Source organism: Octodon degus, unplaced genomic scaffold (genome assembly GCF_000260255.1).
Source record: "Octodon degus isolate 3935 unplaced genomic scaffold, OctDeg1.0 scaffold00009, whole genome shotgun sequence".
In the NCBI taxonomy this organism is placed as follows: domain Eukaryota; kingdom Metazoa; phylum Chordata; class Mammalia; order Rodentia; family Octodontidae; genus Octodon; species Octodon degus.
This window is the reverse complement of record NW_004524585.1, coordinates 28,906,220-28,923,568: the sequence shown is the minus strand read 5'-3', so window position 1 is coordinate 28,923,568 and position 17,349 is coordinate 28,906,220. Positions and strand designations below refer to the sequence as shown.

At 39.1% G+C, this 17,349-nt stretch overlaps 1 protein-coding gene across 1 annotated transcript in view; it reads right to left on the bottom strand.

The window, feature by feature from the left end:
* Positions 1 to 2,732: 2,732 nt before the first annotated feature.
* Pcsk1 (proprotein convertase subtilisin/kexin type 1) overlaps positions 2,733 to 17,349 on the bottom strand; it is a 47,218-nt gene continuing 32,601 nt past the window's right edge. Inside the window, exons 10-14 of the mRNA XM_004625427.1 lie at positions 10,122 to 10,355; positions 9,062 to 9,219; positions 7,237 to 7,370; positions 5,123 to 5,284; positions 2,733 to 3,149 (exon numbers count right to left, since the gene is read on the bottom strand). Coding sequence (XP_004625484.1) covers positions 2,733 to 3,149; positions 5,123 to 5,284; positions 7,237 to 7,370; positions 9,062 to 9,219; positions 10,122 to 10,355 — 1,105 coding nt within the window. The remainder of the gene's footprint in view (positions 3,150 to 5,122; positions 5,285 to 7,236; positions 7,371 to 9,061; positions 9,220 to 10,121; positions 10,356 to 17,349) is intronic.

Below are 17,349 nucleotides of genomic sequence, written 5' to 3'. Positions count from 1 at the left end.
CATATTTTCTCAAAAGGGATTAAGTTTTTAGTGTGAACTTTGAACATTTTTGTAGTCCATTTGGGAAATACAATAAGAGGGGACAATCATATTTCTGTTGGAGACATGAGAATTTTTTCTTTTTGACCTTGTGAGAAACCATTTATTCTTGTGATTTATAAGCATAGTTTACATATTTTGGTTAATAAGTGCATCAAGAGTGCAATGTGAGTTTCCTTAAGAATTCTAAGACCACACATATCAAACTCAGTTATACATGGTATTAGGATATTAGACAAATGTCACTTAATATTACAACACATACATTTTATGCTTGTTTCATTGACAGAGGGCCATGCTTTTTGAAAATAGTTTATTTGATGAAACTTTCTTATTCTCAGGAAACCTTTTGGTGCTTTAATATAATTTATTATGCCTCTTAAAATTCTGTTTGTTAAAAGCATTGGTACATTATAAATACCTGTAAAGAAAATATAGCTTAAAATTTCAAGGGAAATATATAAGTTTCCTCTTTGACATTTTCACAAAAATCCACACAGGCACTAAGAAAGACTGACAAAAATATTTTATGTCTTTACAACATACTCCAGGTTGGAAACATTCAAACATAGTTTTCTCTAAATAGTTAAAGCTCCTCTAGATCGAGCCTTTGGCTACTATCCATTGAGTTGCGTGGTGTTTTAATCAGGAAAAGATACTATTAGGAATGATTAAAAGAAAATAGCATACATTTAGCATTGGACCATGAATGGGGAAAGGGTGAGTGTTAACTTTTGCCACCACTCACTGGGGACTCTAGTCATTGTCTAAAATTTATTTATTTAGGCATTTATTTTTGTGATTGAAACTGAGTCTGAAAATACTCAATTTTTTTTTTTTTTAGTTTTATACCTACCATACACCTTATTTCAAAAAACATGCTTCCAAACTTTTGGAAGCAAGGCTGCCAGTCTTTTAGAACATCCTCTAGACAGTGCTGTAGAAATAGCCTTGCTTCATCCAAATTCAAGGCAGCCGATGAGTATGCTTCCAGTCGGAGCAAAGGAAGTGCCTTCCTGAATTACTTCAATGTCATGGGTGGCCTTAGGAAGTGCAGGCTTTGTGGAAGATCTGGGAAGAGTAGCTCAGTGGGTGATTCAGGCATCTCTTGTGATAACCGCCTTTGAGAGCACGTTGAGAAAGAGAGGCTAAGAGGTTGGCAATTAATTAATCAGAGAAATGAATACTCATGTGAGGTAGGGTTGAATGAATATGTCAAACTGGATTTCAGAGATACTTCCTAAAAGGCATAAAGCAACTATTTTTTGTCTGCAAATGTAACAAATTAATTAGATCATAGCAACCTCTAAATTAATAGTAGAGCTTGCCTGATGGAAATGGAGAACTTTTTTCTTCCTTATATGTTACACTTTGAACATATTTAATATAAAGGTGGGCAAAATCAAATGCCTGCTGGATGTTGGCCAGTAAGGAATAACGTGGCCCACGTGAGTAGTGTAGGGCAGGCCAGAGGGACCTAGATCTCAAATCCAACTGGGCAGTCGCTACTCAGCTTTAACCAGCTGTTGCTATGGGTATAGATGTCTGAATACCCTGTTTTATAGAAACCCCCCTATTTTCAGCAATATTCCATAATTTTAGAACATTCTGTATACCAGATAAAGTTTTCAAGGAAAAAAAATGAGGGCTATGGGCTGCCAGTCTATGTCTTCTGACTTGAGGGATGGAAGCAGTTTGGTGAAAACTTGGATATTGTCAGCTAGAAGTTGGGAGAAGTTCCTTTAGTATCTAGAAATGAGCAATCAGTTTTAAAGATCCAAGCTAATCTCTTCTAAAGACATGATTTTTCTTTAAATAAGCAAAACCTCTCCCTGGTTCTCTCCATTATACATATTTTCCTGTTATTACACTGATTCTTCATGTTACAATGGTCATCCATTACTATTAAACAAATTATGAGGACAAATACACTGAGAAAACTGTGTGAATTAGTTCTGTCAATATTGAGTTTGTAGCAAAGGAGACAGGGGAAACCTCTAGAGGGGAATAAGAGGAAGACCAGGACATGCAGCATGCGTCACAGCCACCGTAGAACCACAGAGGCCTGTGTGGCATGCCAAGCACACAGGAATGTTCTAGAGTCCCTCTTACTCAATGATGCAAATTTCAAGGTCTCTTCTGGATCTAGAGATTCAGCTTTTTCTCCAAAATGACAAGACTGTCTGCACTCTGATGATCAATAGGAAGGCCTAGTATCTAGGGTATGGGCCTAATGGTGAATTCTTTAATTAGATACCTTGCAAATGCTTCCTTGGGATCAAAATTCAAAGAATTACGTGGTGAGAACATTCCAAATATTTTCAGATTACTTTTTTCATATTAGGGGTTCCCTCATGGATTCCCCTTCCTGCATGGAATGACATAGGCAGGCCCATGGGGGCATCCTAGCGAGGGACAGAGCTATAATTAACTGCGACTGCAGAAAGAGCAAAACACTTCACTTGCACAGGCAGGGAAGACATATTTTGAAAGAACTATGATCAATTCTGGAAGCTGGATTTCCTATTTGGGCTCATCCCCTTCAAATGTACAGTTGGGGGAGAAAAAGGAAAAGTCCCACAAAGGATATTATAAGCATAGAATCAATAACAAAACAACTACTCAGACACAAGCGAAATCTAAGGGGGAAGGAAGATGCGTAAATATTTCCAACTTGGGAACACACACTTGCTTTAATTTTCCTCTTTCAGAATGTTCACCAGAGCTTGCAGCAGCCGGTCGTCTCTGTGCTTATATGGTTTTGTGTTATAGAAAACATCCACATAGTCGTGATAGAGAGTGTCCTCAGATTCTTTAAGCTGGGAAGGTTTGTTCAGCTTTTCCAGGGCTTTGTAGAAATTTTCATAAGGGATGTTGAGCTTCGCACTTGGAGACTTCTTTGGTGACTGCTTTGGAAGTGAGCTTTTGCTGAAAGCACTTTGCAGGAGTCGCAGCATGGCCTCGGAAGGGGTCCCCTCTGTCTGCTCTTCCCATCTGTCCCCCACACTGCTGCTGCTGCTGCTGCTGCTGCTGCTGCTGCTGCTGCTGCTGCTGCTAGGACTGTTAGATACCAGGATGGTCTCATTCAGGTCCTGCTGTGTAGGCTGCTCCTAAAACACAGAATGTCACCAACAAAGAGGGAAAGCTCTTTACTGACTGTGAAGCAAGGAAGCTACAGCCCTAGCACAAGCCCACTGCACATTCCCTTGACAAGGCCTTTGGGGAGCAGCAGCAGTGTAAGGGCTGGAGCCACACAGACTAAGTTTTGGTGCCTCATTTTTCCATTTACTGATGGATACCTGGCAACCTTGTTTATCTCTCTGAATTTAACTCAGTAAAATAGGAATCAGAACACCCCCATGTCTGGTCATCTTCAAGAATGAACTTTCAACATGAAATCAGTACATGCTCAGGATGTGTTAGTTTCCTTCACTTGCTGCCTTGCTATGATAGAATCTTTAGAAGACAATATTTAATAACTGGGTGAAGTATGAGGCACCACCCAGTTGATACAGAGTAAGATCAGCTCTCTAGAGGCCCCCCACTCTGTCTGAAGTTATCCAGTTATCAGAAGAGAGAGCCCAGAGACTGGTGGTGTGACTGAGAAGAGGGAACTGGAGAGATCATTCATGTGGCTCTTTTTCAATCACCCTAGAAGTATATGTGTTCCCTGGATCTTCTGCAGTGACCAAAATGTGTATTTGCTTAGGTGCTTTATAGAAAATGACATAGTATTTGCATAAAGCCTGTGTATATCCTTCTGTATGTGTTGATCACTTCTGGATTATCTACAATAACTGCTCAAGGGTAAATGCCATGTAAAGAGTGACTAGACTGTTATTTAGGGAATAAAAGACAAGGAAAACAACTCTATGTAGTTCAGTACAGACACAATTATTTTTTCAAGTATTTTTTTTTTAATCAGTAATCGGTTAAATCTGATGTTGTGGAACTCGCAGATAACAGAGGGCCAACCAAATTTCAATGTTTTAGCAATGAAAGAGTCTTGTTAATATCTTTTAAGGAATTGCAGAGGGAAAAGTGCTTATCAAGTCCCCGCTCTGGGGACTGAAAAGAAGAGGCCTATGGATCTCACATCCTGGTGGGAAGCTACTTAATAGACTATGATTATGACCAGAATCCAAGCTGAGACCTTCACAGAATTAGTTTATAAATGTCTTGAGTAAAGACTATGTCTATATACCTTCTAACATGTTCTGCACTGACCTGGACCTATTTGAAGGAGGCCATTGTAGATACTCTGAAAATTTACCTACTATAGCTGAGGAACTCTGCTAGACATTAGGGGATACTGAAATACAGGCAATGGGGCTTCTTTCCACCAGCTGATAAGGGAGATGCCAGCAGCTTCTGGAGGCTGAGGCCAGCAATGCCAATGACTTCCTTTAGCCTGAGAGAATGTGGGATTCCATTGCTCTCTTGGGCACTGCCAGGATGTGTTGGCTGAGAATCAGTGACTAAACAGGAATAGTAAAAAGCAGCCGATGTGCTCCTTCTACCTGGGGCTTGATTTTCTTTTTGCAAAATGGACATACTAAGGTCCAGCCTTTTTAGGTTATAAGCATTAGAGATTAAAAGGTGCGACTGGAAGCCATTTGAAGACTAAGGGCAATACCATTGTTGGCTACATGTGATCATGCATGAAGACAATTTTATAATTTGCTGTCATAAATGCTTAAAACTCGTACTGGAAAATTTATGCAGAATTCATAATAAATTTTAGGTAAGAAATAATAAGTTTCCTAAGGAAATAAATAGTTTACCATGACTTCTCTCTCATCCCTATGCATGTCTTGGGGGGGGGGCTTGCTGGTTAGCTTAGTTGCTTAAAGTGCCTACTTGGGCAAACCCAATCAGGCACAGGGGATGGTGGTTCCCCATCCTCAGCACCACATGCATCACCAGGCCAGCCCTTCAGGCAGCCTGAGGCAGCCAAAAATAAAGTAAAATTCTCCTACGCATGTCTGGCCCATTCCCTGCCTGAGTGCAAAGTGCACAGCTTGGCTCCTGCATTGCCTGCTGCAGTGCAGAAGAGAACATGCCCAGAACGGGCTGCACAGACCTCTGCTGCATCCGCCATCTTCTCTACCCCTCTTCTGTCATTCTGCACGGTGTTGTAGGAGGTGTACACACGAGGCTGTTTCATGTGCTCTGGCTGAGAGGAGGTCCCGTGCAAAATCAGCTTCCAGTTCACGATTCGCCCTTCATTTTTCACTCTTCCAGACTAGTGAAAAAAATTGTGTACATTTTGAATATAAGCAAACTTATTCAAAGTAGCAAAAAATGATTTTATAGTTAAAATCTTATTTTAGCCTTCCATGCATTCCATGTTCAGAGCTCTATTTCCAAAGAGACATCAAATTCACTGTTCTATAAAGGTTGCTATAAAAATGCATAGCTTTGATCATTTAAAAACTGATTAATTGCTTATTATCAAGAATCTAGCTACAAAAATCAGAGTGTTCCATATAAATCTTTTTCATATTGGTATAGTTTTAAAAATCTCACTGTACTTGAAGTCTAAAATATCTAAAAGTAATCTAGAAGTGTAGAAACAGATTTATAGATGATATAAAATAGTCCCATTCTGGTAAACATATTTTCTTAGTTTCCTAATGGTGAAATTACACTAAAAAATTGAGGACTAATTCCAGAATAGGACCAACTATTATTGGAAGGAAGAGTATTATCTTCCTTTGTTATGAGAATAGAAACTTTTAAGACTTTAACTTCTAAACCAGAACCTTAACAATCTTTAACAGAAAGCTGTTCTAAATGATAGCAAATAACAATAGCTATACAATTTTTATTGGTCAATATTTTTAGAAATTTAAAGTAAATTCTTTTCTAAAAACATGTTGCAGATGGAAATTTAAACTACTGATGCTTATTGCAGTTTATTCCAGGAGACCTCACAGATGAGATAATATTCATTTATATTCTCACCTATAGAAAAATGGAGAAATTATGCAAAATAAATAATTTAGCCATATTTGGTTTCTTACCATACACTCTTACTCTTTCCTTTTATATCAGTAATTATGTGTTAAAATTACAGAAAGATGTCAAATAGTGTTAGTACAAGTTGTGCATCCTTTTTATGAAATGCTAGAGACCAGAAATATTTCAGATTGCTGATTTTCTTTTCAGATTTTTGAATATTTGTATAGGCTTCACTAGTTGAACATAGTACATCTAAAAATCTGAAATTTGAAATGCTCAAAAATCTAAAGCTTTTTGAATATCATATCAATTTGAAAGAACAAAATGAAAAAAAAAAGTCAGTTTGTTGTATGAGTGAAGAAGGGAAAAACCATACATAAGATATCTTGCTTAGGATGAAGCTACTTCTCAATAGGTACTGCAGAATAATCCTAAGAATGTTTTCGTTGACTCCAGCAAACCGTCATGGCAAGGCATTTGACTATATTCATGATCATGGCTGACTCTAGTGGCCATAGATCACGTGGCTAGTTGGACTTAGAGGTGGGAACTCCTGGATTTGCCCCATAAGCTGTCATATTCTTTATTAATCAGTATGGCTTGTACCTAGATGTCTCCCCAAAGCCTCATGCAGTCATAGGTGGGGCTTTTGGGAGGTGACTGGACCTAGGGTGTGTGATGCTGGGTTCAAGACAGTGATGCTGAGGCTGACCCATGGTGCAGTGCTAGAGTCAACGGTGTGCCCCTTGGGGTGTGAGCGCTGCCCATCCTGAGTGCGGGCAGCCTGGATGGGATGTAAGGGACTGAGGGGGCGGAAGGGCTTCCTGCTGCCTCGTCACTACTCTGCTGCTCTGGTGCCTTCTCCCTGCCATGAACTGTTTCTCCTCTGCGATGCCATCCTAACTCTGAGCCAGCCATTTACAAACTGAAACCTCTACTATGAGCTGCAATAGACCTTTCCTACTTTAACTTTGGGTGTTGTGTATTTTGTCTCAGCAACAAGAAAAGTAAGACATCAGCATATCTTTTCTGCTCTCTTATAGTATGCCTGGTGTCCATTCTTCTTAAATTATTTTCTATATATCCAAGTGGGGAGGGCTTCAAACACTGCACTTTTCCTTATTTGTATGAATCAGTGGTCAAGTTCTTTACAGTCTTGATGAACTCAATCTTAACACGTGCTCCCAAGTGTTTAGCAGTGAGTGTTTCCTTCACTAGCACATTCAGACTTACCATATCTGCAATTCTCAAAGTCCAGGTGCCAACAGGATTCTCTCCCCAGGTGTGAACAGACATGAAGTCCCAATTCTTAAAGCCATTAGGGGATGTGTCCCGCTCCCTTTCTGCTAACAGTACAGTGTTGGTTCCTATTTTCATGCAAAAATACAGGATAATCAATTTCCTAATAGCTCACAGAGTAGGGTACACTGCAGAATGAAAGCCAGGAGAGATTGTTCCTCCTAATTTGCCAGTATAAAGTCAAGATAGAGACATTCATGAGGAAGAAATGTTTAGTTCACAGTACTTAGCACTGTGAATATTGTCTTCATATAATAATTTCCTTTAAGATATTGTATGAAACTAAATAATAAATTAATGTGTTAAAAAAGCAGAAATCTGAGAACTGCCTTTATTAAGTGGACCAATTATGGCACTATCATTTGAAATATAAATGAAATCTTAAGGGCTGGTCAAATAGCTCAGTGGATTAAAGTGCCTGCAGGCAGGTGCAGGGGCCAGGGGTTCAATCCCAGGGTCTGCCGTGCTGGACCCATCCCCGGGGCGTGCTGAGATGGTGATTGAGACTGGGTGTGGTAGCGCACGCCTGTAATCCCAGCTCTTGGGAGGCTGTAAACAGGAGAATTATTATGAGTCCAATCTAGTAGTGAGACCCTGAACACACTGTAGGCTCTTCCCTAAAATACAGAAAAAAAATTTAAAAAAAAGAAACCTTTCAAGATTTAGATACCTGAGCCTACAATCTAACATGAACATAAAAATAAATTTACCATGCAGTTAACTTACTTAATGATTAAACATGTGAATAATTAATTTAAAATATATCAATTTAACAATCACTTATCATATACAAGCTAGAATTAGAAGTAAATATAAGTTTTCAAGTGCAAGCACTGTATAAATCATAAATAAAATTTCATTGTAAGTAAAATATTAAATTAAAAACTCAGATATTTCAGGCCAACCTCAACACACCTACATGACATAACTCTAAAATCAATGGAATCTACTTGAAATCTTCAGGAGCTCATATCTTAGGAGGGGTTTATATAATAGCTCATCTTTGCTCTTCTATCATTTCTAGAAATTAAATTTGGTCTGTTGAGTCCTACCAAAAATGAAACAGCACTAGCATAACTTCTCTGGTTGGTTTGTGATGTATGACTAACCAGCTCTTCTTGTATCTGAATTAGAAATATGACAGGAGAAGGGCATATGTCCACATATCATATCATATGACTTATTCATGCTAATTCATAGCATGATGGGAATTTTATTAGTTACAACTTTCTTTTTTTATGACTGGCTAAGCCTGCTCTGGGGATGGGGCTGGAATGGCATGTGGTGCCAGGAATTGAACCATGGTCCCTGCGCTTGCCTAAGCTTGCCTAAGCAAGTGCTTTAGACCGCTGAGCTGTCTTGCCAGCCCACAACCTTCTTTTCTGTGTCAGAATTTCTATTTTTCTATTGATTCACTGGATATTTCAGATGCATCTTTAAGTTTCTTTTGTAAATTACTGAAATAACTTTCATAAACATATTCCCTAAGAGAAATGAATGATATCAGTAAACTGGAATATAGACATGGCTTGAAAATACATGACATCAGGAAGCTTGATTCATTGGCATTATTTGGATGGGCCACATTCTTGGCTTATCTAAGGGTAAGTACAGGTGAGTAGGGCAGAGGAAATCTAACATCAAGAAAAACAAGCATCTTTTTTAGACTTGAAAATATCGATTAGGAAAATTATTTCTATAAATAAAAACTATCATTGATTTATACTTAAAAATTGAGAACAAATGTTTTTTAGTTTACCAGCAGCAGAAGTGAGCGTGACATGAAGGTCCCCTCTACGAGAATACTCAATGGTTGCTTCAAACTGCACATGCTCCAGGGACTTGATAGAGTTTTCTTGTCCTTCACAAGCTTTTGTTGGAATTTCAATGATAACCTCTCCATTAGCTTTCAGAGCCCTAAATACATGAAACAACGGACACTGAATGAAGTATGCCTTATCTTTCATGTGCATAATGCATAGGAGCACACATTAATCTTGACCCTATACTCAGCTTGGCATGTTGTCCCTCCACATTATAAGTGAAACCCAACTCCAGACCAGTGATGAACTCATTGCATACATAAAATAATAGTAGGGAATGCAAATACTTAAGTGCAATGCTACCTGCTGCAAACCAAATTCAGGCAAGATTCATCAAAGGCAGTGGATTATTGCAATATCAAAAACACCTTGCTAAGAAAGAAAATGATTCCATTCAGAAAGCCTTCTGTGGGTAAGCTCTCAGGCCTCCTGCTTGGCTCTTCATATTATTAGGGTTGTCCTGATAGAACAACAAAGCATCCAGAGCACATTCTGCTTCTGTGACCAGATAGGATGCGCCAGAGGGTTCTATGTGAACGAAGTATGATCGAGGCTTCTTCATGGCAAGGAGAAAGGAATCACATAGCACTGCTGCAGGAGGCAAAGCTGCTCTGGAAACAGGTTTCATACTGGTCAGAAAGTGCTACTTTATTTACCCAAAGTTACACCTTGAAAAATAGGTTAAATTTAGAATAAGCCTTAAAACTGATAGTTGACTGGTTTTAGTTTGACCATTTGTTTTTTTGACAATAGGTTTTTCTTAGTGATTTATAAAACAGTGGGACCTCATAAGCTTAATGCAGGGTAGGAGGTAGGCAATAAGAAGAAAACCCAAATAAGCTCAAGACAGATCTTTGGTCTCTCAGTAATTTTCCATAGAGATCCATCTACCAACTCCATGTCCATTTACTTTAGGAGGGTAGGTGAGAAGACAATTCCCTGGAGTAACAAACATTGCAGGGCATACACTTGATTAAAATTCCTGGATGCACTTACCGGGGCTCAAAGTCATTGTCTTTTACCACACATTCTTTCTTCTCCGGTACACTGCTCCAGGTCCTGGGATCAGCTAAATCCACCAGAGCTTTGGCATTTAGCAAGCCAAATCCAAAGCGACTATTCACCATCAAGCCTGCTCCGTTCTTTTTCCATCCGGGGTTATTGGCCAGTGGGTCATACTCAGAGGTCCAGACAACCAAGTGCTGCATGTCTCTCCAAGTAAGATTTGGGCTGTGGAAAAGGGACCCAAAGTATCCATCAGGAATAAAATGAAGTTGCCTTGCAAAATCAAATGCCAAAAATAAGCATCTCCAGTCAAGGATTGTATAGTGTCTTTTGTAGTTGTAAGAGACAACTGATGTGTTGTTTTATTTAGAAGTCAAAGTGCATCTCTGAAACTTTCACCTATACTGTATAAGTTCTTAGTACAATTCAACCCTCAACATTTTAGAAGTAGAACTTTGTCCCCAATCTTTAATTATTTGTATTTAACTAGACCAACATGTTATGCTATCCATGAAAAGACAATATTTTGAGCAGATAAAGTCTTGAATTTTTCTAAGGAAGAATCAGATCTTGAAGACATAGGCTGGATACCTTCTCTAAAGTGCATTTTACCTCACTTCTTTATGCAGTCAGCTTCCATACCTGTGCGTTCTGCACCTGCAAATTTAACCAACTATGGATCAAAAACCATGCAGAAAAAAAATGCATCTGTACTGAACATGTAAGACTTTTCTTACTATCTTTAAATATTACAGTATATAGCAATATCCATAGGATTGCGTTCTACTAGGCATTGTAAATAATCTAGAGCTGATTAAAAGCATCCAGGGGGTGTATATAGGTCTTAATCAAAGTATGATGTGATCTTATATGAGGGGTTTCCATGAATTATGCTATTTGTGGAGGTTCCTGAATCCAGTTGCTGACAGAAATCATGGAATGGTTCTATATCAGTGCTTAGATACTGGAGATCAGTGTTTAAAGGCATTATGCTAAATAGTATGGTGATATTAATGAGGGTGTTCTTGCCCATAGGAAGCTTATAATTCAGTAAAAACATATATATATATATATATATATATATATATATATATATATATATATAGAAATGTTGTAGTTATAACTTGTATTGTGAGAGTTTAGAGAAAGAATTTCCATGGAATGAAAAGATACAGGAAGGTTTTGGTAGAAAGAAATATTTGAGATGAACTTTGAAGTTTGGGTAAATTTGGAAGAAGTGGAGCTACCAAAGAGGGTAGGAGGCACTTGGGGCAAAAACAGGAGCGTTGGGCAGTGCACGCTGAGGCCAGATGACAATGTGTTCTGCTAGGGTAGGGAAGGGGCAACAAGGAATACAAAGCTGAAGTGAGGAGGCCCTTGAACACCACAAAAGGGAGGTATAATTTGTTCTTTGGGCATGAGAAATCACTGAAGATTTTGGAGCAAAGAAATGGTAAAATCTTAAGTTTCAATAAGATCATTTTAGGAACAGTATAGATACATTGAAGATGCAAGGGACTGTAGGATCTCTTGTGTGATGAGGCCTTCTTTGATCATCTTATTTAAGATTTCAGCCCATTTTTTGGTGCATTATTGTCTGTCTCCATAGCTAGAATGCAGGCAAGAAAAGAGGTCAAATCTTTATTTATCGTGTTGCCTGTTGTGCACCAGCCATCCAGAAGAATACTCGGCTCAAGGGCACCAGCAGAATAAGCACTGTCTGGCTGATATTTGAGTGTGCTTCTGTTAAATAGATGGAATATCATTTCAAGCCTTGACGCTATTTGTCTTTAAATTGTATAAACCTTCAAGATTAGCTTACCTTTAAGACCTGAGTTGTTTCCCTCAAGCCAATCAAGCATGATTTAATAAACAACATGCACATATATCTTCTTCATGTTCTGAAATCTGACAGTGAGTGTGAGAACAATATCAGAGAATCCACCCCAAGTCGCTGTTGTCTCCTCTGAGCCCATAATGCACTGCTTACACAATGCCTTGGCTAGAGGAACGAGGCAGTGTGCCCTCTAAAACAACCAGCCATCAGGCTCCTGCTTAAACCTTGTGTGGGATCTTTCTCACCTCACCATAGGCAACTTCAAAGGCTTGCCCTGACAAGACCCTCCTGGCACCAGCCCTGGTATATAGTTAGTGCCCTGAAGGCCCTGGAGGAGTTACAATCAAGGCCTCAGGTCCCCTGCTACATCATGCTCTTTGCCTGTGTGCTCCCCCAGGCCTATGAATGAAAGCCTTTGTTCTTGGATATATTTGAGTCCTTGGAGAGAGGCTTCAGCCCTTAGTTTTTAAATTCTGGTTTTTTTTTTTTTTGTTTTTTGTTTTGTGTGTGTGTGTGTGTGTGTGTGTGTGTGTGTGTGTTGTGCTGGGCATGGAACTCAGGGCCTTGTGCATGCTAGGCAAGCACTCACCCACTGAGCTATAGCCCCAGCAAAATTCTCTTCCACCTAGATGTTGAAAACTATTTTAGGAGCTTCATTTTCATGCAACTGGGAAAATCATGCCTATTTTCATGCAAGAGTTATGCTTTATTTATGGGCCTGTATTTCATAAATGAAAAGGAGTTGCTAACAATAGTGTAAATCATTCCTGACAGCCTTCCTTTGTTAATTAGTGTGTAACAGCACCCACAGTCATTAAATTTTTAAAAACCAGCACATTGTGTTGCTAATCAAAGATATGTTTATAGAAAATAAGGATTATGGAATTAAATATTGAAATTAAGCATTGCTTCTAGTTAGGAGAGATGTAGGTAAGGTAGTGTGGAAATTAAATGCAATAGTAAACATTCTTATGAGTTCCTGGTTCAACCTTTAAGTACATCTAGGTAAGGCCAGATGTTGAAGATTTTCTAACTTGGACTTTATAACTTTTCATCACCCACGGGGATTTTTTTCATTGTGAGGTTTTTTTTTTTTTTTTCCAAAGGTTTCATACAGCACTGAAAGTTCATTTCTCTGTGTTTAGAATTTCATAAATACCTAAGATTTGTTCCACAGTCTAATACTGCCAAAGGTATAAAGGGATTCAATGATTCAGAATTTTTCTCCACTATTAAAAATTATTGATTCTTTGAATAGCCTATGAAGACTGAGTCCCCTAAATAACTTTTTAGTCGCAGTCACTGCATATTAATGATGGTAACAATGATGATAGCCATTTATGCAAGGAATTTCTCTCTTAGTATTTTTATCTCCAGGCTATGCCTATTAAATACTCTAATGGCATCTTTACAATGACAGCTGGATGAGGTTGTAGGAAATAGTTCTTAATAGCAGTTGGTCCTGCTCTAAGCAAGAATATTAAAACTGCCTGGTATATTTGCTAAAGACGGAGGTTGCTGGGCCACATACCTGAAACAGCAGAATCTGAGCTGCTAGTAATAGGATCTGGGAATCCATATGTTAAATAAATGCCACAGGTGATTATTATTTTGTTGGCATTCAAGAAACAGTCTTCTAAGGAAGGGAAGTATTCTCTTGTACATATTTTTGCAAGAAACTCTTCTTTCTCCTTCTATTTCCTTTTCCCATTTTCCCTAGATACATAGTATTGTTTGATAGAAAACAGGAAGAATTCACACATACACGTTCACTTACAACAGCCTGGGTTTTCTTAACTATTCTCTAATTGATGGGAAGAGAAGCTCTGACCAAACATTTCTCTCTAGCAGAGTTACGGGAGGGAATGTATTGTGGGTGCTGATAGCACAGGTTAGGGGTCAGATCTGAGTTTAAATCTGTGAATTTTCAGTCGTATTCAGCAGCATCTCTAAGCCTCAACTTCTTTGTTTATAAAACACAATTCATAATTTCTACAATGTAAGAAAGTATAAGGATTAGAATTAATATTGCATGTAAAAGGTTAACATAGGTTCTGGCCTATAGCAAAAACCTCCTAATACTGAATAATATTACTTTTGATAAGTATAGTGAAGAGTTCTTTTTTCAGTCTCCATAGTTATTCTTTGGGGGATGACGCATGTTTAAATGGTTTCCTCAACCTTGAATATCTAGGGATAACGCTTGATCTCATGGACAGATAGTCTAAGTATAGGCAATTAAACAGTTCAGTAAACCATCCGGCTGAGAACAGACATATCCATACACTTTGGCAGGAAGGATACAAATACCCACCACTCTAATGAACAGAGTAAAAATGAAGGGAATTAAATTCTTACAAGAATTTGTTTTGGAAGACATAGACTTATTGTCTCTTAAATTATGAACATTGTGAGAACCTGCTAGAACCTACAAACCTTTCTCCAGAGTAATTCTATACACAATATTTTTGGTGCAGTTATAACCTTAGCACTTACTGAAGTTCAGGTGCAGATCTACAAATTTTGGATTTATCCAGTTTTGCCTGGCTTGGGTCTGGCTGCTGTGCTCAGCTCCTTCCTGCTGCTGCCCTTGGGGGTGAACCTGTTGTGGCCCTCTGGCAAGATGTTCTGCTCCTGGACTAGCTTGGAGGTTCTGTCCCCTACACTCTCTGCAGGGATTACAGCTGCAGGGTTTCACCCCAGGCCTGTATGCCAGGCCTGAGCTGAGTCTGGAGGGGACAAGATGGAGTAGCGGGGAGAGGCAGCTCTCCCAGACACTCACTGGGCCTGGGCTAGGACTGGATTTGGGAGTTCCCGGAATACGACAGAAATTCCTACTCTGTGGGTGGGGTTGGGGGGGTACTACGGAGTGGTGGGGGGCATCCCAAGGGGGTAAAAGAGGGTCTCACCTCTTTTACCTGGGCTGGGACTGGTAGGTCTATGCCTGGGCTGGGACTGGTAGGTCTCACCGGCGCAGGGTGGCAGGAAGCTCTCCAACACCCTCACCAGGCCTGGGCTAGGACTGGGTCTATACACAATATCTTTAAATAATTCTGCATTAATTGCAAAGATATTCGTGGACCACTTGAAAACCATACATCTATTTCATAGTAACAGATGGGGAATCCACCAGAGACTAATGAGATTCATAAGACTTCATAATTCTTAGGTCATTTCCCCCTTATATAGAAAAAGAAGGCTTGGTGTTGTAGAAACCAAAACATACTTTTAAATAACCAGTTCATCTGTGAAAGTAATATTGTATCTATCTATGCATCTAGGTGGATATTTCTGCTGTATTGGTCACTAGACAAACTAATCTAAGCCTGGCTAGTTATATTTTAAATCATTTTGTTGAATACAGAACAAAGACTTCAGATTTAAAATTTTAAGGGCAGATTTATTTCAATAGCTTCTTATGGCTAATAGTCTGTGTCCTGATATTATTAGCTTGTTCCATGTCTTCTTCTAGACCAGACCCCTCGCCATCAACCGCAAGAGCTCAGGCTAGGATATTTCTATATGCCTTCAGCTTCAGTTTCAGATCTGAGGATCTTATGAAGAGAAATGTTTCAAGATACAATGATCTGATTTGACTCTTTCATTTTGCAGATGGAAAGACTGAAGACCTACACATGAATTAACTGCTATACAGTCATGCAACTAGTGATATATTTAGAACTTGAAGCCAGGTGTTCCCTGCAAGATTTACTACCTGGAATATTTCTCATTGAAGTTAGCTTGGATTTGCTGATAACAGTTTTAACCTAGGTTCATAGACTTTTGTCCTCTGCCCATCCTCATTATTACAAATATATTCAGGTTCTGACATAGATTTTCTTTTGTTGCCAAGATCAATTTATGGTGGAACAACTAAATTTGATTTTTTTCTTAATCAAACATCTTTCTGACCCTTTCAAGTAAGTAAACTCTGAATAAAAACCTTGGAAGATAGTCTTGCTGAACTACTGTGGGCATCTCATTGCTGAGATACCCAGAGACTATAGAACATCTCCATAGTCCAAGATTTTCTAGAGCTACACTGGACTGTCAGAGGCAAAAGCTTGGTAACTTCCTGACTTCTGGTTTCTTTAGATATAGCAAAGACCAAGATCTTCTTTTCTGTGTACTTTGTCTTCTGAATAGGATATGGTGGTATTATTCTGTTTTCTTACTGGAGAATATGAACCTACCAGTAGCATAGACTTCTTATTAGATAAACTTAGAGGAATCTATACGATTTGCTATCAATATTTGTGCTGGAGAAGATGGGTTGTTTCTGTGACTGTGCTTGACCATGTGGTTTAGAAGCCGTTGGAACTGGATTATGGCCGGAGTTTGAAAAGGCTTGAGAAGTGGGCTAGACAAGCCCTATATTGGTATGAACAGCACTTGATGAGAGGTTATGGTCAATTCTCAGAAAACAAGGATGTTAACAGAAATGTGGGCAGAAAAGGCCAGGCTCTGGAGGTTTCAGCTGGAATCAAGGGCTACACTGGTAGTTGGATAAGGGTCCATGTATGTTACTCTCTGGCATAAAATTTGTTCACCTTTTGTCCCTGTCCTGAGACTTTAAAGAATACTTAAAATTTTATAGGTGACCAAGACTAAGGACTATGGAATGATTAACTGAGCAGAAGAAAGATCAAGACAGTCCAACATGTATACTGTGGTTTGAGTACTTCTGTCTACTTTTAACTGCATTGATAGAGAGAAGTGGGGGCAAAAGACAGAAAAGAAAAATTTGACAAACTAAAATTTTGGACAAAAAAAACCTCCTGTAAAGTTGGATCCAAAGAAGATGTGTCTGCTAAACAAGTTAACAGCATTAAAAAAGAATCAAGTATTTGTACAGTGATAAGAAGAAAGTTGCCTTGAGGACATCTCAGGAATCTGAAAGATCCCAGGCTTAAGGATGCAAAACTATTGACCTTTTATTTGAGAAAGGAGTCTACAGGACCCTTTCTCAAGAAAGACCTCCAAGGGATGGTATTCTGGGATTTATTTCATTATATTCAGCCATCCTGGAACTCAGATGCTTCTGTAGCCATGGTACAAGGGGGCTTGGCTACTGCTTCTACTGACAGCAGATCTTGGCATTTCCCATGTGATGCTAGCTTTGCTGGCTTATAGAATCCAAGAGTTATGAGGTGTAGGGGGCCTCCACTAAGATTTCAGAGGCAGACCTGAGAAGCTGAGCAAGGAGTCTTTGAGAAGTCAGTGTGCAAAGCTGTAGAAATAGCAGAATATGTGGTGAAAACTCCAGGAAGTCAGATATTCCAGGAATGTAGAAATGTCAGCTGGCGAGAGCTGTAGACAGTGAAATCAGAATCCACCACAAGAGAGGTTTTGTGGGGCAAAAGTGTCAAGATCATAAGCATG